We start from the raw sequence: 26138 nt of genomic DNA, 5'->3' as shown, positions 1-26138 counted from the left end.
GCAGTCTCCTTGACAACATGACGGGGTCGTTTGGGGACTCTCTTGGGCGACATAGCTAGGTCGTTTGGACTTAAAAAATTCAATTTGTTTGTCACAATGTTCATTTTAAAAATCAACTTCCACTTAATCAACCCAAACTCGAAACAACTTCATCAAGCTTGGGCAAACTCGAACTCAAGTTTAATCAACCCAATCTTCCTCCTAAACTCCAAAAAAACATTAAGTTTAAAATCATCAAGTTTAATCAACCCAATCTTCCACCCCAATCAAGTTTAATCAACCCAATATTTCACCCAATCAAATTTAATCAACCTAATCAAGTTTAATCAACCCAACTAAGTTTGAGTATATACTCAAACGGGACACGACTCGAATTGGGTGAAGTTGCCAACTTCAATTCCCATTGTTGATTCACAACTCAACACTCGAAGTGTGAACACGACAGAAAACTTGAAAGTTTTTTTTTTTTTTTTTGGGTTCAGTCTCGCAAGAAAGATGATACCGGCTAAAAAGGTTTGAAAAAAATGGTAGTCGGTATGCGTTGAGGGGGGGGGGGGATGTATTGGGCTATTGTTTGTGGACTTAGTTGTCGGGCTTGGATCGAAAGCTGCCCAATGCAATTTGATGAGTGCCCGATTAAATCACCTTTTTATTCCATCAACCACATGATGTTCTCCTTGAAGATCTATGACACTGGAATATGTAAGTTAGTCAGATTGGTATATAACTTCTTTTGATTATGGTCATATGGTGGTTAAATGAAAAAATTGGGGATTTTAAGAATCCCCGAGTCAACTAGTCCTTTGAATTGACTCTAGCTTTTGAGTCATTGAAAGCTTTCGCTTCTTCATCTGACTCAACAATAGGGTAATTGCCAATTGCCATTCTCTCTTTTGTGATATTAAATCCTTTGTGTTGGTAGATGGTTGCAAAATTCAGCTTTCTTATATAGGCAATTTAAGCATTAAAATATCTTAAGAATATAGTCATGTATGGTTATTAACATATCTTGATTCCTAAGAATAATCATCGCAGTTTTTGAAATTTTGGAATCTTACTGGGGGGGGGGAGGCAGATGATCACAACTTAAGCTATTTAGTTATCAAGCAGACAGAATTTTCACTTAATGGCCAGATCAGATTGTTAGGCAATGTGTGCAATAACACACGTTTTCTTTGCAGGAACAATTATGTGTGTGTACGGTGTACCTGCTTGTCAAGTTGACAAGGAACGTGACTGTAAGGGACATCCCATCAGTCACGTGATGTGCACACACAACAACTCCCTCAACATAATGTGACCCCCCCCCCCCCCAAAACATACGAACGTTCATCACACTCGCTATATCATAACACTCGCACGCTCAGCAGATTAGTGACTCGTCACTCGACTTCATCTCATGACATCATCACATATTACTGTCATGATCATTACCTGCTTATCTTTAAGCCCCTTTCCCGCCGTAATACATGCATCATTACAGTCATATACCATAATTATGAAGAACACTATCATTACATCCTACGCTTACTCAAATAAATCGACCTACAACTACTCTCCACGTGCCTCTCACAGACACATGTCCTCCATCTCGACCGCACATCTATACTCATCAGTACATGTGTCGCACCTGATGCTCACTCTCAATTACTATAAAAGCCACATTTCATAGCTACGTGTGGCTTGATATCAGTCTCACTAACACAGTGCTGGTAACGTAAGCATCTTCTTACTCATAAAGAACAGTCATTAACATCACATAATACTATCTCCTCATTATTATCCTAATTTAAAAGCTAAGAACTAAGTCTTAATCCTTGATGTAAATTTAATTAGACATTTACATTTAGCGCGTCTATAGGGGTGCGCAAAAATCTACTCTACCCGACAAAACAGACCAACCCAACTCAAACCGTGTCATATGGGTCGGTTATCTATTTAGATCGGTTCGGATCGGTTGCAACTTGCAAAGTTGCAAATATGCTAAAATTGACTAGGTCAGTTCGGTGTTCGGTTTAGAATTGTAATAACCGAAAATAACTGATCCGACATTTAATCGCGGCTATTTACACATATATCCCCATGTGTTTAATACATAAAATAAAATGTGGAGGACAAATTGGACATTTAAGTATTCAACACTCCTTCATTAGTCAAAGATATCGGCTGGAAGTAGTTAATGAATAAACAAGAAATTAGTCCTAAGGCCCAATTTCATTTCAAAACAACCCTAGAGGACATGGTTTTTTTATAATCACTCACAAACCCCATTTTCACGTTTTAATAACCCACAGGCCCAAAATTGTAATTAAAATAACCCTCAAGGACAAAATAAGTTGGCCTTTTTTTTTTTTTTTTTTTTTTTTTTTTAAATCCCAATTTTACCCTTCAAAGTTACTCTTCGCTATTTTATAAGCTATCAAAACACCCATTCTCCCATTCTCACGTATGTTTTTCTCCTTCCCAAAAACAATCTCACTGAAAAGAGAGAAAATTATGATGGCGATCTCAAGTGATTTAAGGGCATGTGCAATAAAATAAGAAGATCTAGTTCTACCTCACCTTAGAAAATAAAGTAATAAGAAGATCAAGTAATTTTTCTTTCTCATTTTTTTTTAAATTTTTGTTGATTTGAGCTGGTTTTTTGTAGTTGTGAATCATATCACATGATTTTTATTGAGTTTGATGATTTGCGTATTGCGTTTGTGGTTCTTTTGATGTTAGTTATTTTAGTGAGTGAAGTGTTTGATCGTTGATAGGAGCTTTCAAAAAAGTTTCAAAAGGCGTTCAATAAAATGCCTGTAAGAAGTTGAACAAAGATGGCAACCATTATCCAAAAAATCAAAGACATCGAAGATGAAGTACCACACCATTATCGTTTTATCTCTTTTTTCTTTTCTTTTCTTTTAATTAAACCCTGGTGGATCTTTAGCTCAAATGGCCGAGCACTTTGGAGATATCCAAAGATGATGGTGGTTCGATTCTACCAAGGTCCTCTAACATTTTAACGTTAATCAAACAATGATTGTTCATTTTTTACTGTTGAACACGTATTGTTCATACCTACTTTAAATATGAACACGTATTGTTCATATCTGTTTTGGATATAAACATTTATTGTTCATGGGTTCATGTTTTTTTGTTGGTATAAACATTTAATGTTCATATTTGTTTTGGGTTCATGTTTTTGTTTTGGGTATGAACATTTATTGTTCATATATATTTTATGTATGAACAATCAATGTTCATATATGTTTTGTGTATGAACATTTATTGTTCATATATGTTTTGGGTATAAACAATCAATGTTGATATCTGTTTTGGGTTCATGCTTATTTTGGATATGAACAATCAATGTCCATATCTATTTTGGGTATGAACATTTATTGTTCATATCTGTTTTGTTTATAGTCCAATAGGTATGAACAATAATTGGGGGTATAAACAATAATTGTTCATATCTGTGTTGGGGTATGAACAGTTATTGTTCATATCTGTTTTGGGTTCATGTTTTCATAGCCACAATCAATGTTCATAGCTGTTGTTCATATTTATTGTGGGTATGAACATTCAATGTTCATAACTAGATCAATATTCATACATGGATAGGTATGAACAATACTTGTTCATAGCTCAAATAAGTATGAACACTCATTTTTCATAGCTAATGTTGGAGGTATGAACAATCAATGTTCATAGATATTGTTCGTACATGGATAAGTATGAACAATCAATGTTTATAATCGGGTTGTTTCGGTTAGGTCGGGCCATTTATTTTTTTTCTTCAGGGATATACTTGACCTTTCATCTATTCGAGCCGTTCTTATTTCGCGTCAAGGATAAACTTGAACTTTCATTCACCTGATCCCCATGAGTGATTACAAAAAAAACTTGTCCTTTATAGTTTCTTTTTCGGCCAATTTGTCCTCTAGAGTCGCTCACAAATGAATAAAATGTCGAACTGCCTCATCAGCTTGCCGACAAAAGCTCCGAAATATCTTGCTCTTTTCAGAAACACGTGGCACTCAAGAGAAAAATGAATTTTTTGGCTAAATATTTCCAACGGTCAAATTCCAGTTTGAATTCCAAAAGAGAGTCAGTGACTGAAAAATGAGGAGAAAACAAGGAAGAAGAAGAAATGAAAATTTAAGGCCAACCCAAATTTCAAACTCCAATCAAATAGAAGAAGAAGATAAAGAAATCAAAGAAGAAGAAGTGAGTAAAGCTGGATTTTATGCATGTTATCTTTTGTCTTCATTGTGCCCCAGATTTAAAGGGCACACTTATATTGGGTAATTTATTTACCATTATCTTTAATTTGTTTAGGGTTTTTATTCATTATGGATAAAGTTTCATTCTTTGATTGGTTTTAACTTGCGTTTGTTATCTATATGTTGGGAATTTTATGAGTTATTGATAAATTAGGGAAATGTAAGGTTACTAAATTCAATTTATGGAACCATTTGGTAGAATGTTGTAGCTTGGACATTTATTTGAGCTAAGTCAACTTGAAGGATCTAGAAATTGATTTGTAAGTAGGATGTATGTATCACGGTAAAGATTGTCCATAAATAGAAGAAGAGGGTGAGGGGTGGATGGAAACATATAGAGAAAGAAAGGTAGAGATACACTAATGTATTATATTATATTGTAACATTGACATTGTCATTAGCAATAATAGTTTTTTGTTTGTAAAATGAACTAGAAGAGGAATAAGTGGGAAATTCTAGAAAATTTTCAGCGATTTTAGAATTCAGCTGAGTGCGTGAGCTCGCTTACTTTTGTTAAGATGACATTGTAGTAAATTAGCTCAGTTATTTAGTCACTGATTTTTGTCTTGTCTTTTGAGTTTGTAACTTAACATGCTGAGTTCGCTTTATTTATTTGAATCATTCAAACTTGGATAAATTTTAAGTAGATTGAGTGAAGTAAGCTTTGCTATAAGCACCCTATACAGGCTTCATTCATACTAAACTTTCCAATTCATTATCATGAAAAGTACAAAGAATGAAGTACAATGAAGTACTTGCTATTACTCATGGGTTTAGTTGGCTTTATCAGTCTTTTGGTTCTTCATTTGGTCCTATGGATGTGGAATCTTTGGGAGAAGCATTGCCTACTGTGACAATGCAGAGACTGGTTTCGAATATAATAGATGTTGCTTGTGATATAAATTTAACAATCAGTTGATTCCTTTTGATATTGCTATTTTTTATAGTGTAGAAGCCAAATGAATAGACAATATACTGGAACATTCTATGTTGTGTGCATAGGCGCACCACCCACCTTTAATGGCTGGGAAGCACCTTGTCACCTTGGGCTATGATATCTGTATATATGATTGTGGAAACTGTTGGTACTGCAGGTTCACAGTCAATCCTCGCCGCAGGATCAGGCAGCATAATGGTGAAATCACGTCTGGTGCACGGCGTACAAAGTCAAAGCGCCCATGGGAAATGATATTGTGTGTATATGGCTTCCCGACTAATGTATCCGCACTTCAGGTATGTATTCCACATAAGTTATTTTTTTATCTTATTGCGTTGTGTTTGTCTTGCTCAGCTGGGGACATTCTGAATCGAAACTACAGACAACCTGCCACACTATTAGTCTGTTAACTTAAAACTCCTTTCTATTCATTTGTATCAATTCTCTATATATTTATTTAAGTTATCTCATAGGTAGGGGTGGACCCAAGGGAGAGGGGCCGGAGGGGGCCACGGTGTCCTCCAGGTTTTGGAAATCCCCTCCTTAGTTCTGAAGAATATAAAGATATTCCTGAAAAATAATTATTATGCCCATTCGCCCCTGATGCTGGGGGGCGAGGGGGGTGTCAATTGCCCTCTTATGGGCGTCCTCGAAGGAATGAAGCACTAGACATTTTCTTAAAATTGCATCTGCATCCTATTGTGAAGTCAGAATTTGAACCCTTGTATAATCTTCTGGGTCAAACTAATATTAGCTAGTTGCAATAATATTATTATTAATAAAAAAAAATAAAAAAATGAAAAAAAAAAAAAAAAGAAAAGAAAAGAAAGAAAGAAAGAAAGAGACCAGGACTCCAATGGAAGAGTTAATTCTACTTCTGGTTTTGTGGGTCTATAGTTAATTTCTGCTTGAATGATTGAGATCTCCCACTTTGTAATAGGAATGATATTACTGCTCTCCTCATTTATTGCTCCTGAATAAATTGTGGACATTATCCATTGCATAATGGACAAATGAATGTACGGTTCAAGTGTTCAACGTTTGTACTAATATACAAGCAAGTTCCAAAGTACTTATCTCATATGAAACTTTGCAGTTTGAATGGGCCTGGCAACACCCAACGGAGTCCTTGGCTGTGAGGAAGGCTGCTGTGAGTTTGAAATCCCTCTCTGGGATAGTAGGTAAGATCAAGCTTGCGTACACGATGCTCACTCTTCCACCCTGGCAGAGGTAAAAGTTCTAATAGAAGGTTTTAAATAAAGTTCTTATGTCTACATATCTCTTTTTTTAAGAATAAATCGATTAAAGCAGTTTCACTCTTTTTCTTTTACTGTCCAGCTTGAAGCTCACTGTGAACTTCTTTTCCACAAAATACATGAAGAATACTGTTGGTTGCTCAAGTTTACCAAAGCAAATGAAAGTCCAATTTTATCCAATGGATGAACTTCCATGCTACACAGGGGACCTGGATGAACTGGAAGATGATGATTTGGATGATGTAGATGAAGATGCTGAAACTGGAGGTACCAACAGACCTTTAGAAGGAGCAGCTGATATATCAGTGGATAGCATACCAGGTTATAATCGTAATAGTGTAAAGACGGTACATGACATACTGAATTTGGACAAAAAGGATGCAGTAAGACAGACAGGAGAGCCCTTCTCCCTAGGTCGAGATCAGGCAGATGCTTCACTCTCTTCAAGGGAAGAAAATCAGCCGGAGGAGCCATTGACTTTAGGAGGTGAAGTTCATAGAGTGGCACTACATCCTTCTTTTCGGCACGGATCCTCTTCTAGAAGTACCAGCTCTGGTAACACCATAGAAATAGTTCAAAACAGAGACATCCTGGGGTTGACCGAGAGAAGTAGGTTGTCCACCGGTGGTCTTCCTTTTACTGAAATCAGCTCCGTACTGCCAAATGACTTATGTACTGGTAGTCATGTCGATGGTAGACTCTACTATTCTCTTATTGATACCCCTGAGAAGACACCATTTTCCAGTAATTCTGGCTTTATTGAGGCAGTCCAAGACAAAGATCCCGCTATTTTTCCTTCTGAATTTAGCTCATTACAGTCAACTAACCATTCCACTACTGGAGAAGATCGTAGAGTGCAGTTTGATCTTGTCGATACCCCTGTGAAGACACCAATATCCAGTAACTCAGGCTTGGTTAAGACAGTTGAGCTAGATAAAGTCTTAGAGGTGCTATCACCAAATAAGTGTCAACAGAATCCATTATTTCCTGACAATCATCAACCACCACCTGCTACGAGTCTTCTCACTTCACCTAAGGTTGAGGTTATTGATATTCGCACACCATCTTCTGACTGCATGATTAATTCATTCCGTAGAAAGAAGAAACGAAACAATTGGGTCAGTCAAAAGATCATTGACTTGACCAAGTCACCTGATTTTGTTCAATTATAGAATTTTGCGTGTGTGGTTCTGTACTACTACACCATTTCAATAAGGATACTGAGGGGTAATGCCTTAAGTTGTATACTTGTATCATTTATTTGATATTATTTGTTTCAGAGTCATAATTGTAACAAAAATTGCTCAAAAACCGAAAACATCATTGTCAGTGAAGTTATATGAGTTTGAGAATTCTCAACCTTCTTCTCCAATATACCAGGCTAAGCCCTGTGAAAAGTTTGCATTCAGTAGGTTGTCTTTGAGACACCGTTTCTATTCTTTACTGTCACCTGTGGAACACATGTAGGTTAACGATTCCATCTTTGTAGTGTGTTGTAGTGGGTGCATTGGTACTGCATTGTTAACTGACTCGAACAAATTTCCCGTCTAGGATAGATTTTTCATTATGCACAGGGTGAACCATAAATTCGGAATGAAATGAAGGCGAATCATCACATTTCAACTAGTCAATCCAGCCATATGATTGTTCCTTTAGGTTCATGCCGGAGTGTTGTTTTGTTTCTCCTGAGTGTTGTTTTGTTTCTCTGAATTCCCGGCTAAATCCCTCCAAAGAACAATTAGAACGAGTTAACCAACAGTATAGAAGTTGCCAATCTTATACCACAACGAAAATCCTTCATATCAACGAAAAAAAATCACTCCAGCCATTCCTAATACAATTTAAGCAATTTTTGTTAGAATGAAATTAGGGCGCAGACCTTCCTTTGCTAGCTCCTTCATCAAAACTCAATGTTTCAGAACACAGCAGTTCTGAAAGACTTACTCGAGAATGAACCAGTGTGCATAATTATCCAAATTATATCAGCTTTTCTCATTGAATGAACGAGCTGTGTGCTTACGCACAGAACGATTTGTAGATGTGTTCAATAGCAAGACCATCTCACAATCCTATGCTAAATTCATAGGAGTACAGATCCTGTTTGTCAAAATTCATAGGAATAAAGATATTGTTTTATGGCAAGATCATCTTTTACTCCTTTCTCATTCAGAATACCCAAATGGTTTGCCTTTCAGTACACAGCAGGAAAAAAAAATGAAACCAAAATTCCCTGCAATACATATGTTCTGAAAGCATTGCCATTTACACTTAATACATGACCCTGTTTTTCTATTTTTCACCTTAGCAGAACTGTTTGGACTTGTCAACTTTTCTAGGTTCCCACTTAATTCAAAAACAACATTATAGGACTAGTACAGCGAGGATAAAATCAACAAGAGAGGAATAAATTCCGCCTAAAAATTTGACCAAAATATTTATATCAAATGCCAACTCTTAGTATCTTATGGCTTGCGCAACCTCAAAAAAGTGAGCAACATTCTCCTCTGGAGTGCCTACTACAATCCCATGGCCTAGATTTAGTATGTGTTTTCCCTTACCAGCTTTCTTCACTGTGTCGTGAATCCTACTTGTAATGAACTCTTTTGACCCAAAGAGAACACCAGGGTCCACATTACCTTGGACGGCCACATTCGGACCCAACCGTCTCCTACCCTCTGCCATATCAACCGTCCAATCCAAACTAACTACGTCAACGCCAGTCAAAGGTAGCCTCTCCAGCAATCCCCCAGATCCACTTGCATAAAGTATTAGAGGTAGATCCGGATGGGTCTTTTTCACTGAATCTACAATCTGCTTCAAATAGGGAAGACTGAATTCCTCAAAATCCACAGGGCTAAGCTCGGTTGCCCAAGAGTCAAAAATTTGCACAGCTTGAGCTCCGCTGTCTGCTTGGTATTGGATATATTTTGCCATAGAGTCGGTAAATTTCTGAAGGAGTGCATGTAGGACCTAGAAGATAGTTAGATAAACAAAAATACATTAGATAACCGATGCAGCTCGATGAGACACATTGTAACACCAAGACTGTCTAATAGTGATACAAAACAACAAACCATTAATCACTTTCCTTTGACTACCAGAATTTAAGTACTTACAAAAGAAAAAATTATAGGAGAAGTATTTCCATGAACAGCAAAAGATCCAGAATCTTTATTTTAGAATCGTATTCGATAACTATAATCCTCTATTAACTTTTGCATATCTTTCAGAGACTAAAATGATTCTGAATTTTGAGGTTTTAGAATTTTAAGGCTCATGGAGGCAAGCAAACTTCTTACATTGCCAATTCGATCAACTTTATAAGTTGATAACAGTACAAGTTGCAAACTTTTGTACAAAGATGAACATGGTCACTGCTGCAAGTGCATATTGCAGTCCTTGTCTGACACATTCTATATTACATATTTAAAATATCTTTTAGTAACCAAACAAACTCTATCATAAGTTGCACCCGGATCACAATGCCTTAGGTTGAGAACATGGTGTACCTTAGGTTGAGAGAAAGCCAGTTTCTTTATTTTTGAGAAATGCTTTGATGAACCACCTTCAACCACGTAAGATGCTAGGGTGAATGGAGCGCCAACAAAGCCAAGAACTGCTGCTTCATTGTTTACCTGACAAAATTTAGAAAAAAATGGTTGAATGTAGGTTTTGATAACAAAAAGAAACTACTTACGGCTACACTTAAACATTTACTACAAGCTTTCACTCAAAGCATTCAAGCTATGTACCTTATATGCTACAGAATAGACCTACTAAATACAAATTTATGTCCCACCATGTACTCTGACAGATGAGGCAAGTATAACAAGAAACATAGGATCCCATTCCAACCAACAATAATAAATTACTTTGTGATCCTTTTGACGATTTTCCACAATTTTATGTATAGGATAACCGATCAAAAAGGGAGAAGGGGGGGGAGTATAAGATAAGTGGATACAATTGTACTAATATCCTTTTCAAGCAGCAAGTACAGAATTGAAAAGTGACGCTTAAAACATCACAATCACAAAGCTTTAAAAGAGAAAAACTAAGGGGGGGTGTACAAATAAGTCATGCCAAACCTCTTTCCGCAAGATAGTCAATGCTTCCCCAACATAGGGAACTGACTCCTCCGGCACAAACTCTCTAACTTCATCAACATCAGCAGCTTCTTTTACAGGATTAAATATGAGCGGGCCCTTTCCTTTTACAATGTCAAACGGTATATTCATCCCAGAAAGAGGAGTAAGAATGTCTGAAAACAATATCACCTGTCACGAGAATGTTAATATGAGGTCAATTTCACAATGTTGTAAAACCGCACACAAGATGGGCGCAAAGTGATTCAATCTTTATCATTGCAAAAATACAAGAATTATCCAGAATCCACATTGCATAAAACTTAAAATGGATGAGAACTTAAGTTCTATCAAAGATCCAAATGCTCAGTGTATTGGGAACATTTCTGAATTTACTTTCATAAGACTTGGAAGAAGAACATATATAGAATCTTAAGATTTATCAAAAAAAAAATTCTTCAAACTTAATAGGCACCAGAACACCTAGCATACAGATCCCACCCTTATTACAGGCTTAATACTTATAGAAGACGGTGAATGCTTATGGATCCTAATGCATGAAAAAACCGTAACAATGACAAGAAAGTTATTTGATATGATTTACATAAATTTTATACAGGATCGCCGTGCACATTTTCTAGCAAAACACACAGGCACACACAAAAATGAATCCGGACTAGCTAACAAGTATCGTACCCCATCAGGCTTAAAAACTTTCCATGGTTGTAGAGATATCTCAACTACAAGATCAACATTTTCTGATCTTTCGCGGAAGGAAGGATACTTCTGACATATATTTTGGTAACTCTGTCAAAGAAAACAGCCAACATGTGATTTTCAGAGTAAAGAAATCGACAAACGTTAAGAGTATTAATTAAACATATCATGCACCATGAACATCACCATCATCAACATTTATGCTGTTTCTGATTACTGCTAGTACTGTTATTGTTGTTTGAGACCTATTACTGAAACAAATATCTTAAATTTTAGCCCGCATTTTAATAAATTAAATAGAGTATGGGACCGATTACTGTAAGGATGTCATGTCAAGGTTACGAACAGATTCCCGCTTACATGTAACAGATAAAGCAAAAAATAGTTAGAAATAGAAAAAGAAGAATTACTCCATTTCTCACCTAATAATTAAAAATTAAAATAAGGTTTTGCACAATATATTGTTTTTGAACTTTTACATTATTTATTTTGAAACACAATCTTATAAACGTATGCAGTATGCACTTACGAATCGGGTAGGCGTAAAAACTGTTTACAAAGACATTCTATCTTATACCCCAAAACTATTAAGGAAAAGGGAAAATGGTTTCTGTATTGCAAGCTACATGTGTCTAAGAAAGTTGACTCATGTGCATAGCATTTGTAACACTGTTAAGGAACTTGCAGCTTATTTATGAATCTCTATCCGTTTTGCATGCTTGATGGAGTATTTCTGAATCATTTATTAATTCAATGCCCATTGTCCTGGCGTGTATGTTATTTCTTTCTTTGCTTCCTCTATTTCGGGCTCAGTGTTAGAATTATAGGTATAGATCTCCTAAACCCTCAAGAATATATTATTTGAGCATCCTAGTTTGGTCTACAAATTGGCCTCACTTTTCAAAGAATACATGAAAAATAAAAAGGGGCATAATGGTAGTGTAAAAATCATTTAACCTGCCTTCATGTACCTCCCTGCCTGCCTCATCAGCCAAACTGGGGGTCTTTCAACATTTTCTCCTCGAACAGCAGCAAGTAAAAGCGGTTCAGCAGCACTCACAGATTTAGTTTCGGCAGCAGTTTCTGACAAGTAATGCAAACTTAGAATTCATAACCACGGAATCAAGTAAATCATACACTGCTTGCATCACAACCAACTTTCCCATATATTGCCCACTTACAAAATTATCATAAAGTAAAAGGTTGTTCGTCCCATATTATACATGATCAAGAAGTTTGGTACTAAATTGTCTAGCCAAATAACTGTTTCTACTCTCTAATTCCTTTGCAAGAAACCGTGGGGCAACCCGGCCTGAATTTTAAAACCAATACCCAAATTTCTCCTTTCATTCATTCATCAAACAACCTACTAAAAAACCTAACACAAGCAAGCAATATACATACAAATGCACAACCAAATATTTCCATATTATAACTCTCTACACATTTTAACAACAAGAATAATTCTTTCTCACAATCATAAAATGAACAAAAACTAAAATGTGAGAAGAATCAATAAGAACAATGTACAATGTATTATTGCATTAGTCAATTAAATTTCAAGTTACACAAAGAACAAAACTTTTTACAAAAAAGAGTAATATATGAAGTGGGAATCAATTCATTTGAATAAATAAACTATATTAAAGATATAAAAAAAAAAAAAAAAAAAGTACCTCCAAGAGCAGTGCAGTTGATTTTGAGCTTAGATCTTGAAGTTGAGTAGAAAGAATTAGTCTTTGGGGTGTTACGCACAGTTGAGAAAGAGAATGAGCTGCTACTATACACACAAGACATGTTTCTCTACACTTTCAAGTTTTGAGCTGGTGTCTGAGAAAAGAGCAGAAGGAAGATATGGATAAAATGTGATCAGTCTTCGCTGAGAAGTTGCGAAATGCCACGAAAGTTTACGTCGAAATAACTGACACGTGATAAAGTCGTTATGATATTGTGGGTTCGAATGTCAATAATACCCTCACCCGTTCTGTATTTTAGCTGTTAAATGTGAGGTAATTTCGTTATTATTGAGTTGGTTTGGACAATTGAAGTTGGGAATAAAATCAGCTGCGTCCAATCCAAATATCGGAGGAGGATAGTATAAGATAAGAATGAAGATAAGAAATTTGTTGAAACTTGAAAGTAAATAAAAACAGTACTCAGGAATATTGAATAATCAATATTAACTAACTTGAATTATTACACCAAGATCATCATTAAATAATGGGAACATTGTAATTAGCAAAAGCAATAATAATAGCTTAATGAAGATGAACACTGACTTGCTCGTGTCGCATTTGGGCTGAATGCAAGTGCACCTGTATGCACTCTCGAATCATGAGCTTCATTGGACATAAATCTTGAGATATTAGATCCTTCTGGAAAAGACCACGACTCAATTAGAGTGTCCAAAGGTTCAATTTGAAAGACGAATCTAATTGCACATCGCACTCTCTATTCAAATTCCTCCCTTGTACTTCTGTTCAAACTTATGAATATGGCAATGGGGAGTTGACTACGTGGCTTAATAATGCATGCAACATGCCAACAAACAATTGCTCTAGAAAATTGTATAGATCTTCTACTGATGAGTAGATTCTTCCGTTGATGAAGCCTAAGATGACAGCAAGTTCAGACAATGTACTATAATTTGAACGAATTGCTTCCTCCAATCTTCTATTGATGGCCATTGCACGAACCAGATCAGAGTCGGATTCAGGGTCATCAGGTGTCAATGTACCAATAATGTCATGAGGAGGCAAAAACTTGAAGTCACTCCTATCGGCCACAGTTATTTTGCATATGATGCTTTATCCTTATTCATCGCACTCTTAGATTGTGTTGTTTGCTCAATAAAATAAGTGATTTCTTTGGCTTCCCAGAATGCTTGTAAAGGTTGAAGAAGGTTAGTTGTTGGGTAATTTTCACAAGGAATGCGATTGAAAGGGGACATACCTTCTCGACGAGGATAAGATTGATCTCTAGATTCCATGGCACACAAATGCTGAGAGGGAGATTTATGAAAAAGGAATTGCAATAGATGATTGGGGGATTGACTAACGCAAACGTCTCGAAATTTAACTATGTCCTCCCAACTTCTTCATACTAAATACTCACCAGCCGCAATTACACCTTCATGAGGGAGATCCTGGAAATAATCAAGTTTATCTAGTTTGTACCCACGAACAAGGTAGTGCACTAGCACAGCCACGGCCAACAAAGGAGCTACCGATAGAGGAGTTCTCGTGATTGTAGATGCAAAGCACCTTATATAACCTACGCAATATTGACGTCTTTTTCAAGGTCCGATTCCTTTGAATCACACCATCATATATCATTCAAGAGTGATACAACTAGCGTTTCGAATTTCATGCGGCTAAAAACAAGGCTAGCCATCCAAAGACAATTGTGGAAGTTCCTACTATGACTGAGAATCTGGGTGACAACAATTGTTTGCATTAACCATTCGTAATCAGAATTTCCTGAACAAAATTGCAGCTGCTTTAGAATAAGTGATCTTACTGAAGTTTGTATTAGGACGACTGAACACAATGGGGTGATTACGCGACAGCTGCATACATCGGGTTTATGAAAATTGTGGATCATTGGGGATTCATTGCAATAAACGTACCGGTAACACAACTCCAATCGATCGAACATGGTGCTGCTCCCTTTTGCAATTAGATCATTGAAATGACTAGGGGTAATACTCTTGTATTCTTTAGTAGACGGATAAATCTGCCAGAACATTAGGAGCAATAGCACACCAGCAGGCACAAAACAATAATATGTTCTGTGTTGAACAGAACGATCACTCCTGTAAATATTTGTATACAATTGTCTAACTGACATTTTAATTACTATTGAAGTGCCAAACAAAAATGAAGGGAAGAGTTTTTAGCTTTTAGAATGCAGGGTAGTTCTGTGCAAACAATCGTCACCAAAATGCCACCCGAAATACATCTCTTGGCTACAAAAGAAAAATGTGAAGGCCAAAAGGAAAAAATTAAAAACTTAGAACGATCAGACAATATTTTCAATCAAAATATCGAGGAACCGTTTCCAGCTTAGAAATGCAGCATATGACACCAGATTACTCCATTAGACCACATGAATATAGATTCTTCAAAATGAACAAAAACAAAAATATACATGCCAAATGACAATTCCAAACAAATGAAATCAACTAGTTAATTAAACTTTAGCTTTTACACTTCAGATATATATAAAAAAAACCTTATTTTGGCGGCTGTGTCTACAGCTTATGTCTCGTTTCCACCCCTTAAACTCCCCTTTCCCCTGCAGGCCTCCAAACAATCTCATTGAGCCGTGCCAGTGGGACCTCTAAACACTGTCGAAGCAGCAGCTTCATCCGTTAGAAACTCTGAGATACCAAATCCTCCGGGAAGTGACTACTGCTTGAAACAATTATAAAATGAAGGCAGTGTCATAAGATACAAGAAAGATGACACTACAAATTATTTTAACATAATATATATGAAAGAACACTAGTGTAAGGAATAAATTGAACACAAACGACATACAAAACTCAGATGGGAGACCCGTTATGAAGAGGAAATGAAAAAGTCAATTGTTCCCTTCAAGGCTCTAATGAATGCATCAACGTCTTCTTTTGTGTTGTAGAAGTGGAGACTAGCACGACTGCATTAACATGTTCTTAATGATGACCTGAGGATACCAGGAAACAATAAAACATAGAAAGTCAGAAACTTGTAGGTAGCTAACATGTGTTACGTGTATATATATCCATAACATGTGTTACGTGTTTTATCATTCACACATACACAACAAAATACCTCTCAGGAGAATATGATAGAATGATAGATACAGTAAAAATATGAAGACACGAGTGCTCTCCAGTCTCCTCAAATGATATAATAGATATTTAGACATAATAAACAATTTTGACTAAAGAGGAAGGTAACACACAATAAACAAGTCTCTCACTAAATTTGAAAAAGTTTCACAATCTTACCTCTTGATCGAGAAAAGTTGCAATGTCTGTTGGATGTATATTCTCAACATTGAACGAACAAAGAGCAGCACGAAGGATGTTTGAAGGAACAGGGCCATATAGACATAAGCTTTCATGAAGATATGAAGCCAGCTCTGTCTGCATGGACACAGAACAAGGAGTAGTTTAACAACGTTCTCTAAAGTCTCTAACCTTAAATTTATAGATAAACCTAACGATTTTAACAATAACTAAGTGCTGAAAAGACAGCCAGCTACAGCAAAGAGATGATTTGGCCAATACTTTCCAATTAGCTGTTCTAAAATTCATAAATAATCAAGATACCAACAAGGTGACTTCACTAGAAACATATAGAGATGAAAGAGAGAGGAGGGGGTGGGAAGGATTTGCTCACCTCATAATCATGGATCTTTTGCATGCCAATCCCCAACAAATAATCAATTGCCGCTCCAAGCCCTATAACCTCCCCAATTGCAGGAGTTCCAGCCTCAAATCTGGTACAATTGAGCAAATAAAGATCCACGTCAGAGATTGATAGTAAGATCAAACATTTTCTAGTTTCTATTTTCTTTCCTGGGATTCAATACGTATATAAGTCATAAGTAGGTGAAAGCGAGTTTTGTTACAAACAAGGTTCTTACTAAGCTAGCTAGCTAATATCTAAATTACTTAGAAACTAGACTGTCACTTTTTTTATAGTTATTAGTGACAAAACCTGTTTAAGATCTAGTGAATGAGGACCTTTTCAAAATGAAGGTCTTATATACTAATTTATTATGTAAGCAGTACCTTATAATTTGTTTCATTTTCAAAAAAAACAAAAAGGAAAAGGATAAAAAAAAAAGTTGTATAGGACCGCAAACCATGTTATTACATGCATTAGATTTATGTTACATCACTGATTTCATCTTGTTCTAGATAAACCAAAACTATATACAGAAACATTAAATTGTATATCATAAGGTTTTCAGTAGATTTTCAAACTTTGTAGAAAATAAATACTCGTTTTAGGGTAAATAGAGAACAAGAACCTAATAGATAAAGGGAAAAAATAGTTAAATTCTGGAAGTGTGTCTTCAAAGTAGTAGAAAGATAGCAAGCATGCGATATTGCCAACAAAACAAGGAAAAAGGTTATGTTCCTATTACAAACAAAAGATCAGATCATAAAGTCTTGATTTAGCAATTAGAGTTTCTAAGCTACTGTTAAAAACCAGTTCACTTCAGGAATTCAAACAATCAAATAAATACACGAATATGCATACAAAAAGACCATTTGTCCAATATGGGGTAGGCAGATGAGCAACAACAGTCTGCAGGTGATTAAACCATAGACTTGGTGTCAATAACCTAACCCAAAATGAAAGATAATATGATGTAGAACATTAGTTGAGTCCAAGCTCATGGTTCGAGTCCATTAGTTAGTTGGACACATGTCGTGTTTTTATTGGTTTATGCTTTCTAGGTTTACTTTAAATAACGGGTTTGTAGTTAGGGTTTCAGTAGTTGTGTTTATGTGTGTGATTTGTAATTGAGAGATTCAATAAAAGAGTGATTTTTAGGTCATCTTTTAATTGTGTTTCAATTAAAGTGTAAATTCAATTAAACTAAAGCTTCCGCCGGTAAGATCTACATTATTTGGTATCAGAACAGATTAATACCGGAGGGGGTTACTATTCCGAAAACTATTCATTTTTTTTTCTTGAAAAGTCAAATTTTTTTGTTCATTATGGTGACTATTCAACTTCGAGGTCATTGTTCATCCATGGATTCATGTCTCGTTTAGAAGAAAGCATGAAAAACATTTTTCTTGAAAGGTCAAATTTTTTTTGTGTTATTATGGTGAATAACAAAACAACTCGAGGTCATCTTCCATCCATGGATACTCGCATGTCTTGTTTAGAAGAAAGCATGAAGAACATGACACATATGTTCCAGAACCTGATGGAAGCAAAGTTTCCAGTCTAAAGATAGGTGCAACAACCACCTCCACCACCATAGAATAATGGTTCAGTGGCTAGTACTGATGATACATCTCAGGTTGATGGTTCAAAAATCTTATTTGGGAAAATTTTGTGACTCATTTTGACAAACGAAATGATTTGTTTTTCAAAAAAGCACGATTGCAGATTTTGATTTCTTTAAAGAAAGTCATATATGTTGGTGAAGTTACAAGCTTTCAAGACGAGTCATTGGTATTGAAATTTTTTGGTGCATCTTCTGGTTATTGTATTCATAATCTGTGTGCAAGAGCATGTTGTGAGTTACTGATTTTAAGCCAGGGAAGCTGCTACAAAGGAAAAATTCATGGTCGGATTCCTCTTAGCTGGGGTATTGGCCGATTTCCTAAAGCTTGTGGACGTGGTTCTCTTTACCTGAAGTTTTTGTTGATTAGAAATTCGATGACGAATTTTTTTCGGTTAGGAAGAGTGATGTAGAACATTAGTTGAGTCCAAGCCCATGGTTCGAGTCCATTAGTTAGTTGGACACATGTCGTGTTCTTATTGGTTTATACTTTCTAGGTTTACTTTAAATAACGGGCTTGTAGTTAGGGTTTCAGTAGTTGTGTTTATGTGTGTGATTTGTGATTGAGAGATTCAATAAAAGAGTGATTTTTAGGTCGTCTTTTAATTGTGTTTCAATTAAAGTGTAGATTCAATTAAACTGAAGCTTCCGCCAGTAAAATCTACATTATAATAGGTGTGTGGAAGCAAAATGGAAAAGGAATAGTTAATAAGCGATTAATTGACCAGGCAAATGAACTTTCTAGATAGAAACCTAGGCCATATCAATCTTCTCAGAGATATATATATCAATGCTCTTTTACAAATTAAATTATGTGACTCATCAAATAATGGATTATCATTGGGATGAAACATAGTAACAACAATTAAAATACATGTAGAAATAGGTGTCAAAAGCCTCATTTTAGATTATACGAACCTTGTGCGATGATGTAACAAGGAAATTGGCATCTAGACTTTGCACACCAACCACCATATGTGGAACACTTTGACAAGCATCTACAAGTACTTTTACCCCAACATTGTGAGACCAACTTGTAATATCCTTAATTGGAAGAACAGAACCTAAAAACACAAAGATAATCCATTATGGAAAAATGTTCAAACAACATATCGAACTAAGAACTTCTGTTAAATGCAACAAGGGCAGTTCTATTCTATTCAACAAAATAATAAACACTGGAAAAAGCCTAGTTATAATTACAATGTCACACAACAGATGTAAATCAACGAAGAAAATAGAGTATACAACACAAAATAATGAATTATACATTGTCAACCTCAGTATTGCTATAAAATGTTGACCATGGCAATGATAATTCGATAAGAATGAATTAACAAAAATCAAAAGAAATCAGGGATATCAGTCACTTCGTATCCGTGACAAAGTAACTTAGTTTGTAATAACTGGTGATTCTAAAGCGGTGAATAAATTCGTGCTGGAGTTATTTAGAATATAAGAAGAAGACGGATATAAACGACCATTTCCTCTTGGAGGTACCCCTTCAAAACGGCCCCATTTTCGAGGTGGTTTAAGTAGCTTGTGCGGACCAATCACATTTTGTTGTCCGTGGTGGGTCTTTTTCGCGGTATTCGACTCATTGCATACACCTAATCAACTCTAGCCTCCTAAGTCTATTCCTCTTGTAATTACCTAGAAAACTCTCGTCTTTTCTCCTTGCACAGTTTAACAGTGTGATAACCTGAGCTCCTGAGCTTTCAATCCACTCCCATGCCACACCAAGTTATAGTGTGAACTACGACCCACACTATCCTACTTTCCATTAATTTTTCAAAAGAATATTTCTGTCCAATAACCATCTTCATTCTAACCCTAGATTATCACTTAGCTTGAAAAATAACTGAAACCAACTAAACATAAGCATTCCCTCATCGCTCTTCTATTTTAGGCCCACACACTCTTTCGAAAAGGGTCATGTGAACATCTATGAAGGGTGAAAATACCCATCAAGCCATCACACCAGGTAGAATAAAAGCTTTAACAGAGACAAGGCATGAGAAAGGAGAACATAAAACTTTAAAAAAGAAAAAGAACATGCCTACCAAGAGTGTTGGAGACATGATGAGTGACCACAAGTTTCGTCTTCTCTGACAACATTTCTTTCAACTTATCGATATCAGGAACTTCTTCTTCTGTTAAACTAACAAATTTGAGTGTCGCACCAGTCTTTTGAGCCACAATTTGAAAAGGAACTATGGCACTGTGATGTTCGGCAATCGTAAGTATGATCTGCATGAAAGCAAAAGAAGATTTTAAAAGAGACAAGCAAAGTGCCATAAGCTTAAATGCTTGGGTAACCAGTGAAAAATAAAGAACCAAGTACAAGGATTTACCTCATCCCCTGGTCTTAAATTCAATAGGCCCCAAGAGTAGGCTACAAGATTCATAGCCTCTGTCGCATTTCGTGTAAAAACAATCTCAGTAGACTCTAATGCATTAATGAAACGAGACACCTTTATCCGCGCTGATTCATATTCATCAGCGGCTCTTGCACTAAAGTACAGGGAGAAATTAGTAAGAATATGGTGAAATTAGTTAGAATTCATGATGACGATTATTTTCAGTAAAACCTCTTGCATCAACTGTGTTAAAAGGGATCTAAAAACATACTAGATTACATAAGTACCTCAAGAAATGAATACCACGATGCGCATTGGAATTATAGGTTGAGTAATAGTTTTGTAGAGAGTCCAAAACAGCAGAAGGCTTTTGTGAAGTTGCTGCATTATCCAAGTAGACCCATTTTGACTTGTTCACATTCTACAACACCCAAAACGACCATATTAGCATTTCTCTTAAATCTTTTTTTTTTTAATGAAAACGGTAACATTGTCCAACAAAAAGACACTTTATTTATCCATAACTCTTTTCAAAGGTCCTTAGTTTATTACTTTCAATACTAAAACAAGTCTAAAACCAATATCCCACTACCCAAGATGAATTATTTGACCCACTGAGCTGTAAAACATTAAAAGAGTTGGTAATACCTGGTGGAGAATAGGAAAATCAGGTCTAGTAATATGCCCAAGTGAAATTGACTGTTTTTCAACAGCAAAACCATTTGAAGTAGTGTTTCCAAGGGTAAAAGGGTTTATGAGTTTCAATGAAGTTGGTAGTTTTCATACTACTCCTTCATTGAAATAGTAAGGATATACAATTGTAGAAAGCCCAAGAACGCAATTACCTCGAGGGAAGAATGCAGGGTAGTTCTGTACAAACAATCGTCGCCAAAATGCCACCCGAAATACATCTCTTGGCTACAAAAGAAAAATGGCGAAGGCCAAAGGAAAAAATTAAAAACTTAGAACAATCAGACAATATTTTTTATCAAAATATCGAGGAACCGTTTCCAGCTTAGAAATGCAGCAACGACACCAGATTACTCCATTAGGCCACATGAATATAGATTCTTCAAAATGAACAAAAACAAAAATATACATGCCAAGTGAATATAGTTAATTAAATTTATAAAAAATAATAATAATAAAACCTTATTTTGGCGCTTATGTCTCCTTTCCACCCCTTAAACTTCCCTTTCCCCTGCAGGCCTCCGAACAATCTCATTGAGCCGTGCCAGTGGACCTTCAAACTCTTCTGAAGCTTCATCCGTTAGAAACTCTGAGATACCAGATCCTTCGGGAAGTGACCATTGAATATGATCGTCCAAAGATTTGATTTGAAAGAGGAATTTCATGGCAAGTCGTACTCTTTCTTCCAACTCCTCAGTTGGGTTGTCACTCAAGCTTTTGAATATAGCAATCGGTAGTTGTCTAAATACCCAATGCAACATCTCGACAAACAATTTCTCTATAGATGTATATAGATCTTCAAGCGTTGAGGGGGTTTCAGCAAGGATGCGATCAATAATGTCACGAACAAGAACTCCATCAATAATGTGGATATCCTTCAATTTAAAAAGGATCTGCCGAGCACGATTCAGATCCAGATGCAAACCGGATTGACGTTGACGATTCTCTTCAGAGAGCAGACCACTAAAGTCGCCATCTCTGCACAAATCTTTTGCATATGTAAACAAAAATTTTGCTTCCGGCTCCGTTGGTGTCATTAGTGTTTGGTCAATGAAGAGAATGATTTCTTGGGCTTGCCTGAATGCGAGTACTAGAGATCCAAGAAGATTACCAGGTAAAGAAACTTGTGCAATTTTCACAAGGAGTACCATTGGAAGAGTGAAAGGATGTTCCATTCTTCGATGAATAAAATCAGAGTGGCGGTCTGGGTATTTTCGAAAGAGTTGCAGTAGATTAGTAAGTGGCTCTCTACAGCAAACCTCCCTTAATCTGATCATATCATCCACACTTTTTCGCACAATATACTCACTGGCCAAAATTTCAACTCCATGCCACCCACGGAGATAAAACATGTCCATACCGTCTATGTGCGGACCAATAAATAAGTGACACAACAGCCATACTAGCGCTATTGGGAACACTATTAACCCCTACACCATCAAGACTATTATATTGAATAAACATACACAGAACTTGTATAATCTATAGACAGTCACGGTCACCCCTCTTTTCATGGTTCGATAATGAGGTGAATTCCAATTAATTTGGATATTATCAACGTTCCATTTTAATTTCATGCGACTAAACAATGCTAGCCATCTAAAGACAACTGGGAAAGTTCCAACTATGACAGTCAGAATCTGGGTGACAACTATTATTGGCATCCACCAGTCATAATCAGACATCCCATAACAAAATTTTACGCGCTTCAAAATGAGAGATCTTATTAAAGCCTGTATTAAGATGACTAAACACAAGAGGCAGATTATGCCAACACCAGCAGATACCAAGTTTGTGCTTATTGTAAATTGTGGATCATAGCAATAAACGCATAGGTAACATCCCTTCAATCGACTTAACATGCTACTGCTCCCTTCTCTAACAAACCTATTATAGCTACTAGTGGTGAAGCTATTTTCCTTTTTAATGGACGGATAAATCTGCCAGAACATTGAGAGCAATAGCACCATAAAGCACAAGACTATGATATGTTCTATGATGAACAAAACAATAACTCCAGTATGTATTTGTATACAGATGTTTACGACTATGGATATAATGTAAATGCTCAAGCCCATCAAATTTGAAAAAATATCGGCATCCCTGTAATTTCCAAAAGAAGGCATGAGAAAACCCATACAAACACATATAAAGATAGTCCCAGACAGTTTAGACAACTGATCCAGGTCACTCAGCATTGAGGTTGTTAGATCAGCGGGGAGTTTAGTTGCTATGGAAAGAAGAGTTAGAGAAACAGAATTGAGTGTGAATAGCTTGCAAGGTAGCCATCGCTTCTTTGTCCAATACCCAACTACGATATCATAAAGCATCAGTAGCATGCATACGGAAGAAGCCGCGGCTATGTATAAGCCAATAACAGGCACAGGGGAAGAGATCTTAGAATTATGTACAGTTCCATTGATACAACCATGGTTTGCCATTAATTGTTTCTCTGTTGTCTCACAGTCTGAAGGAGTGAAGGATGTACCTAGCTCTCCTTTAATAATGGCAATCGGAACAAGTTTTTTTTCTTTTTCTTTTTTTTAGATAAGCATTACTTTTATTGATGTATGAAGCAAGGTATAGCATATCCTCATACTGTCCCTAGTATCCTAATTAAATCCCATTACTACTTAATTCTTATCATCATTTCAAACAAATAATTCTTTCTTGCGGAGAACCTTGAGAACCAATACCACAACAAAGCTTTAACATCAAGCAAGACTCTATCTATTCTTGCATTTCGGCTTTCTGAATATCTCGTCATTTCTAGCTAGCTTATGAAGTCATTGCAGTCCAAGGGACCTTCAAATTTTAAAACCCAACAAAATGGTAGTGGTAAAGGCACTGAAGAACCATTACCAAAAGATCTTACATTTCAATAGCTAGAGAAAAGTAAGAAAATAACAAAAACTAACAACTAAAAGCACTGACTGGGAAAAGGAGCAACAATCCTAATAGTAGTTAGTTTACAATAGCCAAACACTGACTTGCCGTTGTGAAAGAGAGGAAACAAACTAACAACTAAAATCCCATTTCATTGGCACTTCAATATCGTCAGATGTTCACTTCGGCTTCAGTCCCCATCCGCAAAGATGGAACTACTTTGCACTCATCAACGATGCATACGTTTCCCTATTTCAAGATTAGAAATTAAAAATTATTAGAGATAACCAAAAAACAACTAATCTTGTTAATCATTCAGAATAATTATCTCTCTATAATTTCCTTTTATAATATCCTACATACTAAAAATCACGGTTGTTAGTAAACATAGTCTACTTCTCTACTGCACCTGAAAGAAGATATGACAAACATCGTTCAAAAGAAATTTATCAAAACCACTATCCTCGAATTATACCTTGGCTGAGATACTCTTCCATTTTTTTTCCATTGAGAAGAAAATGTCTTGGTGCATAGATCTCCATCAGAGCTAACATTTTGTTGTTCAATCTTCTTGGAGTTACCCATGCTCTTGCTCTTAGACATGCCTACTTATTTATAGTTTTATACCAAGGGAATGTACCTCTGCTTTATGTAGCAATAACAGGACAATAACTTACCCTTCAAGAGAAAAAACCCCGCGTCTGTTTCCTTCTTGGTGCATGTTCTAAACCTTTGGTGAGTTCCCGCTACAGTACAGTGCTTTACCCAAGTTCTATTGACTGATGCAGCTGATCTATCAGAACCTTAATTCCCACAAATTCTGCCGTTGTTTACTCCTCATTTGTCACAAACTCTCAACTTACAGCAACCTTTTAAAACTCACACTTGCATACTTGCACTCTCCAGTACCCTTTTGAATTTTTGAGTTTAGCCTTTTATCCAAGGGTGTTTCTAGAACATAGAGGTGTTATCTTGTGCCAGCATCAAACTACCAATAATGGAGTTGGTGTTGAAATGAAAGAAGTGATAGTTTGAGATTATGGCAATAAAGTTTAAAGAGTAAATTGACTAGGTATGATGGTCAGATGATGTACCAATTTTGGTCAGTTTAAGATAGGCATTCTCAGTATAAAACACTTTAAATACCGTGTGGTTACCTGAGCAACAATGTAAGTGTCAGTTGGACTTGAAGTGAAAGTGAGAGACTCTGCAGAGTTGTCAGATTTAATCCAAGCTTTCTCTTCGATGTGAGACATAGCAATGCCCTCAAATTTACACCACAAACACATATCCCAAGGGAAAAAAACAACCCACTCTGCTCGTCGCACATCGGCACAGAACTACCCCACGGACAAATTTTCATTTTGTTAAGAGAAAGCTGACCATACATTTTTTTCCCCTCTTGGGCCCTTTCTTTAGCAAACTCATAAAGCAAGAAAACATAACATTGGCGGCTCTTCAGGGAAATTTTCCGTGATACTTCCATAGGAGTTTCAGAGAAGGGGGGACCCGTAATTTTTAATTTCTACCGTACAAAATTATTGAAAAGAAAATTTTCTCCTAAAAAAAAACACACACACACACAATCCGAATGATCCTTGATGAGTTTTACCTATGGCACAGGGAGTGAGACAGTGAGACTCTTTTCTTTGCAAAAAAAACTAAAAAGAATTCTACAACGAGTCTGAGGGGCCATTTGTTTTTGCCTCTTATAAGACCTTGAGGTCTTATAACCTCTTATAAGATGTGGCCCAGTGATTTTGGACATTTATTTGGTTTATTTTTTCTCTTATAAAGAGGCATTCTACTAGAAATGTCTTTATAAGAGTTCCAATTCTATAATACAAAAATTAGATCTAGTTCAATTCTATAAGTCTTATAAACTTGAAAAATGAATTTCAAAACGTCCATATACCCCA

The 26138-nt window shown here is 36.2% G+C and overlaps 3 protein-coding genes and 2 long non-coding RNA genes across 6 annotated transcripts; 1 reads left to right on the top strand and 4 right to left on the bottom strand.

The window, feature by feature from the left end:
- The first annotated feature begins 3976 nt into the window (after positions 1 to 3976).
- LOC147476222 (uncharacterized) lies at positions 3977 to 7836 on the top strand. Of its 2 annotated transcripts, none has more exons than XM_086584394.1 (4): positions 3977 to 4292; positions 5366 to 5504; positions 6305 to 6438; positions 6547 to 7836. In XM_086584394.1, exons 1-4 carry the CDS (start codon positions 4111 to 4113, stop codon positions 7634 to 7636), a joined length of 1545 nt encoding a protein of 514 aa, XP_086440520.1. In that variant the 5' UTR covers positions 3977 to 4110; the 3' UTR covers positions 7637 to 7836. The 2 variants fall into 2 exon arrangements, with proteins under 2 accessions (XP_086440520.1, XP_086440521.1); XM_086584395.1 differs by having other exon boundaries at positions 4067 to 4215.
- Positions 7837 to 8592: 756 nt separating this feature from the next.
- On the bottom strand, positions 8593 to 13139 carry HEME2 (Uroporphyrinogen decarboxylase). Its single transcript, XM_086582549.1, has 6 exons — positions 12943 to 13139; positions 12228 to 12349; positions 11246 to 11356; positions 10553 to 10741; positions 9974 to 10099; positions 8593 to 9434 (listed from the first exon to the last, which is right to left on the bottom strand). The coding sequence occupies exons 1-6, from the start codon at positions 13061 to 13063 to the stop codon at positions 8919 to 8921; spliced, it is 1185 nt and encodes a 394-aa protein (XP_086438675.1). The 5' UTR covers positions 13064 to 13139; the 3' UTR covers positions 8593 to 8918.
- Positions 13140 to 15356: 2217 nt separating this feature from the next.
- LOC147476220 (uncharacterized) lies at positions 15357 to 15924 on the bottom strand. The gene is made up of 2 exons (XR_015209161.1): positions 15808 to 15924; positions 15357 to 15678 (listed from the first exon to the last, which is right to left on the bottom strand). It is a non-coding gene; the product is annotated as an uncharacterized LOC147476220 (long non-coding RNA).
- Positions 15925 to 16640: 716 nt separating this feature from the next.
- On the bottom strand, positions 16641 to 23319 carry LOC147476219 (cysteine desulfurase 1, chloroplastic-like). Its single transcript, XM_086584566.1, has 7 exons — positions 21795 to 23319; positions 21489 to 21561; positions 20931 to 21064; positions 20638 to 20797; positions 20347 to 20533; positions 19202 to 19347; positions 16641 to 16753 (listed from the first exon to the last, which is right to left on the bottom strand). Exons 1-7 carry the CDS (start codon positions 21908 to 21910, stop codon positions 16748 to 16750), a joined length of 822 nt encoding a protein of 273 aa, XP_086440692.1. The 5' UTR covers positions 21911 to 23319; the 3' UTR covers positions 16641 to 16747.
- Positions 23320 to 24122: 803 nt separating this feature from the next.
- On the bottom strand, positions 24123 to 25619 carry LOC147476218 (uncharacterized). Its single transcript, XR_015209520.1, has 2 exons — positions 24695 to 25619; positions 24123 to 24468 (listed from the first exon to the last, which is right to left on the bottom strand). It is a non-coding gene; the product is annotated as an uncharacterized LOC147476218 (long non-coding RNA).
- Between the last annotated feature and the right edge of the window lie 519 nt (positions 25620 to 26138).

This window comes from Coptis chinensis, chromosome 9 (genome assembly GCF_015680905.1).
Source record: "Coptis chinensis isolate HL-2020 chromosome 9, ASM1568090v1, whole genome shotgun sequence".
In the NCBI taxonomy this organism is placed as follows: domain Eukaryota; kingdom Viridiplantae; phylum Streptophyta; class Magnoliopsida; order Ranunculales; family Ranunculaceae; genus Coptis; species Coptis chinensis.
Note: the sequence above shows the minus strand (reverse complement) of the source record. Positions and strands in the feature narration are given on the sequence as shown.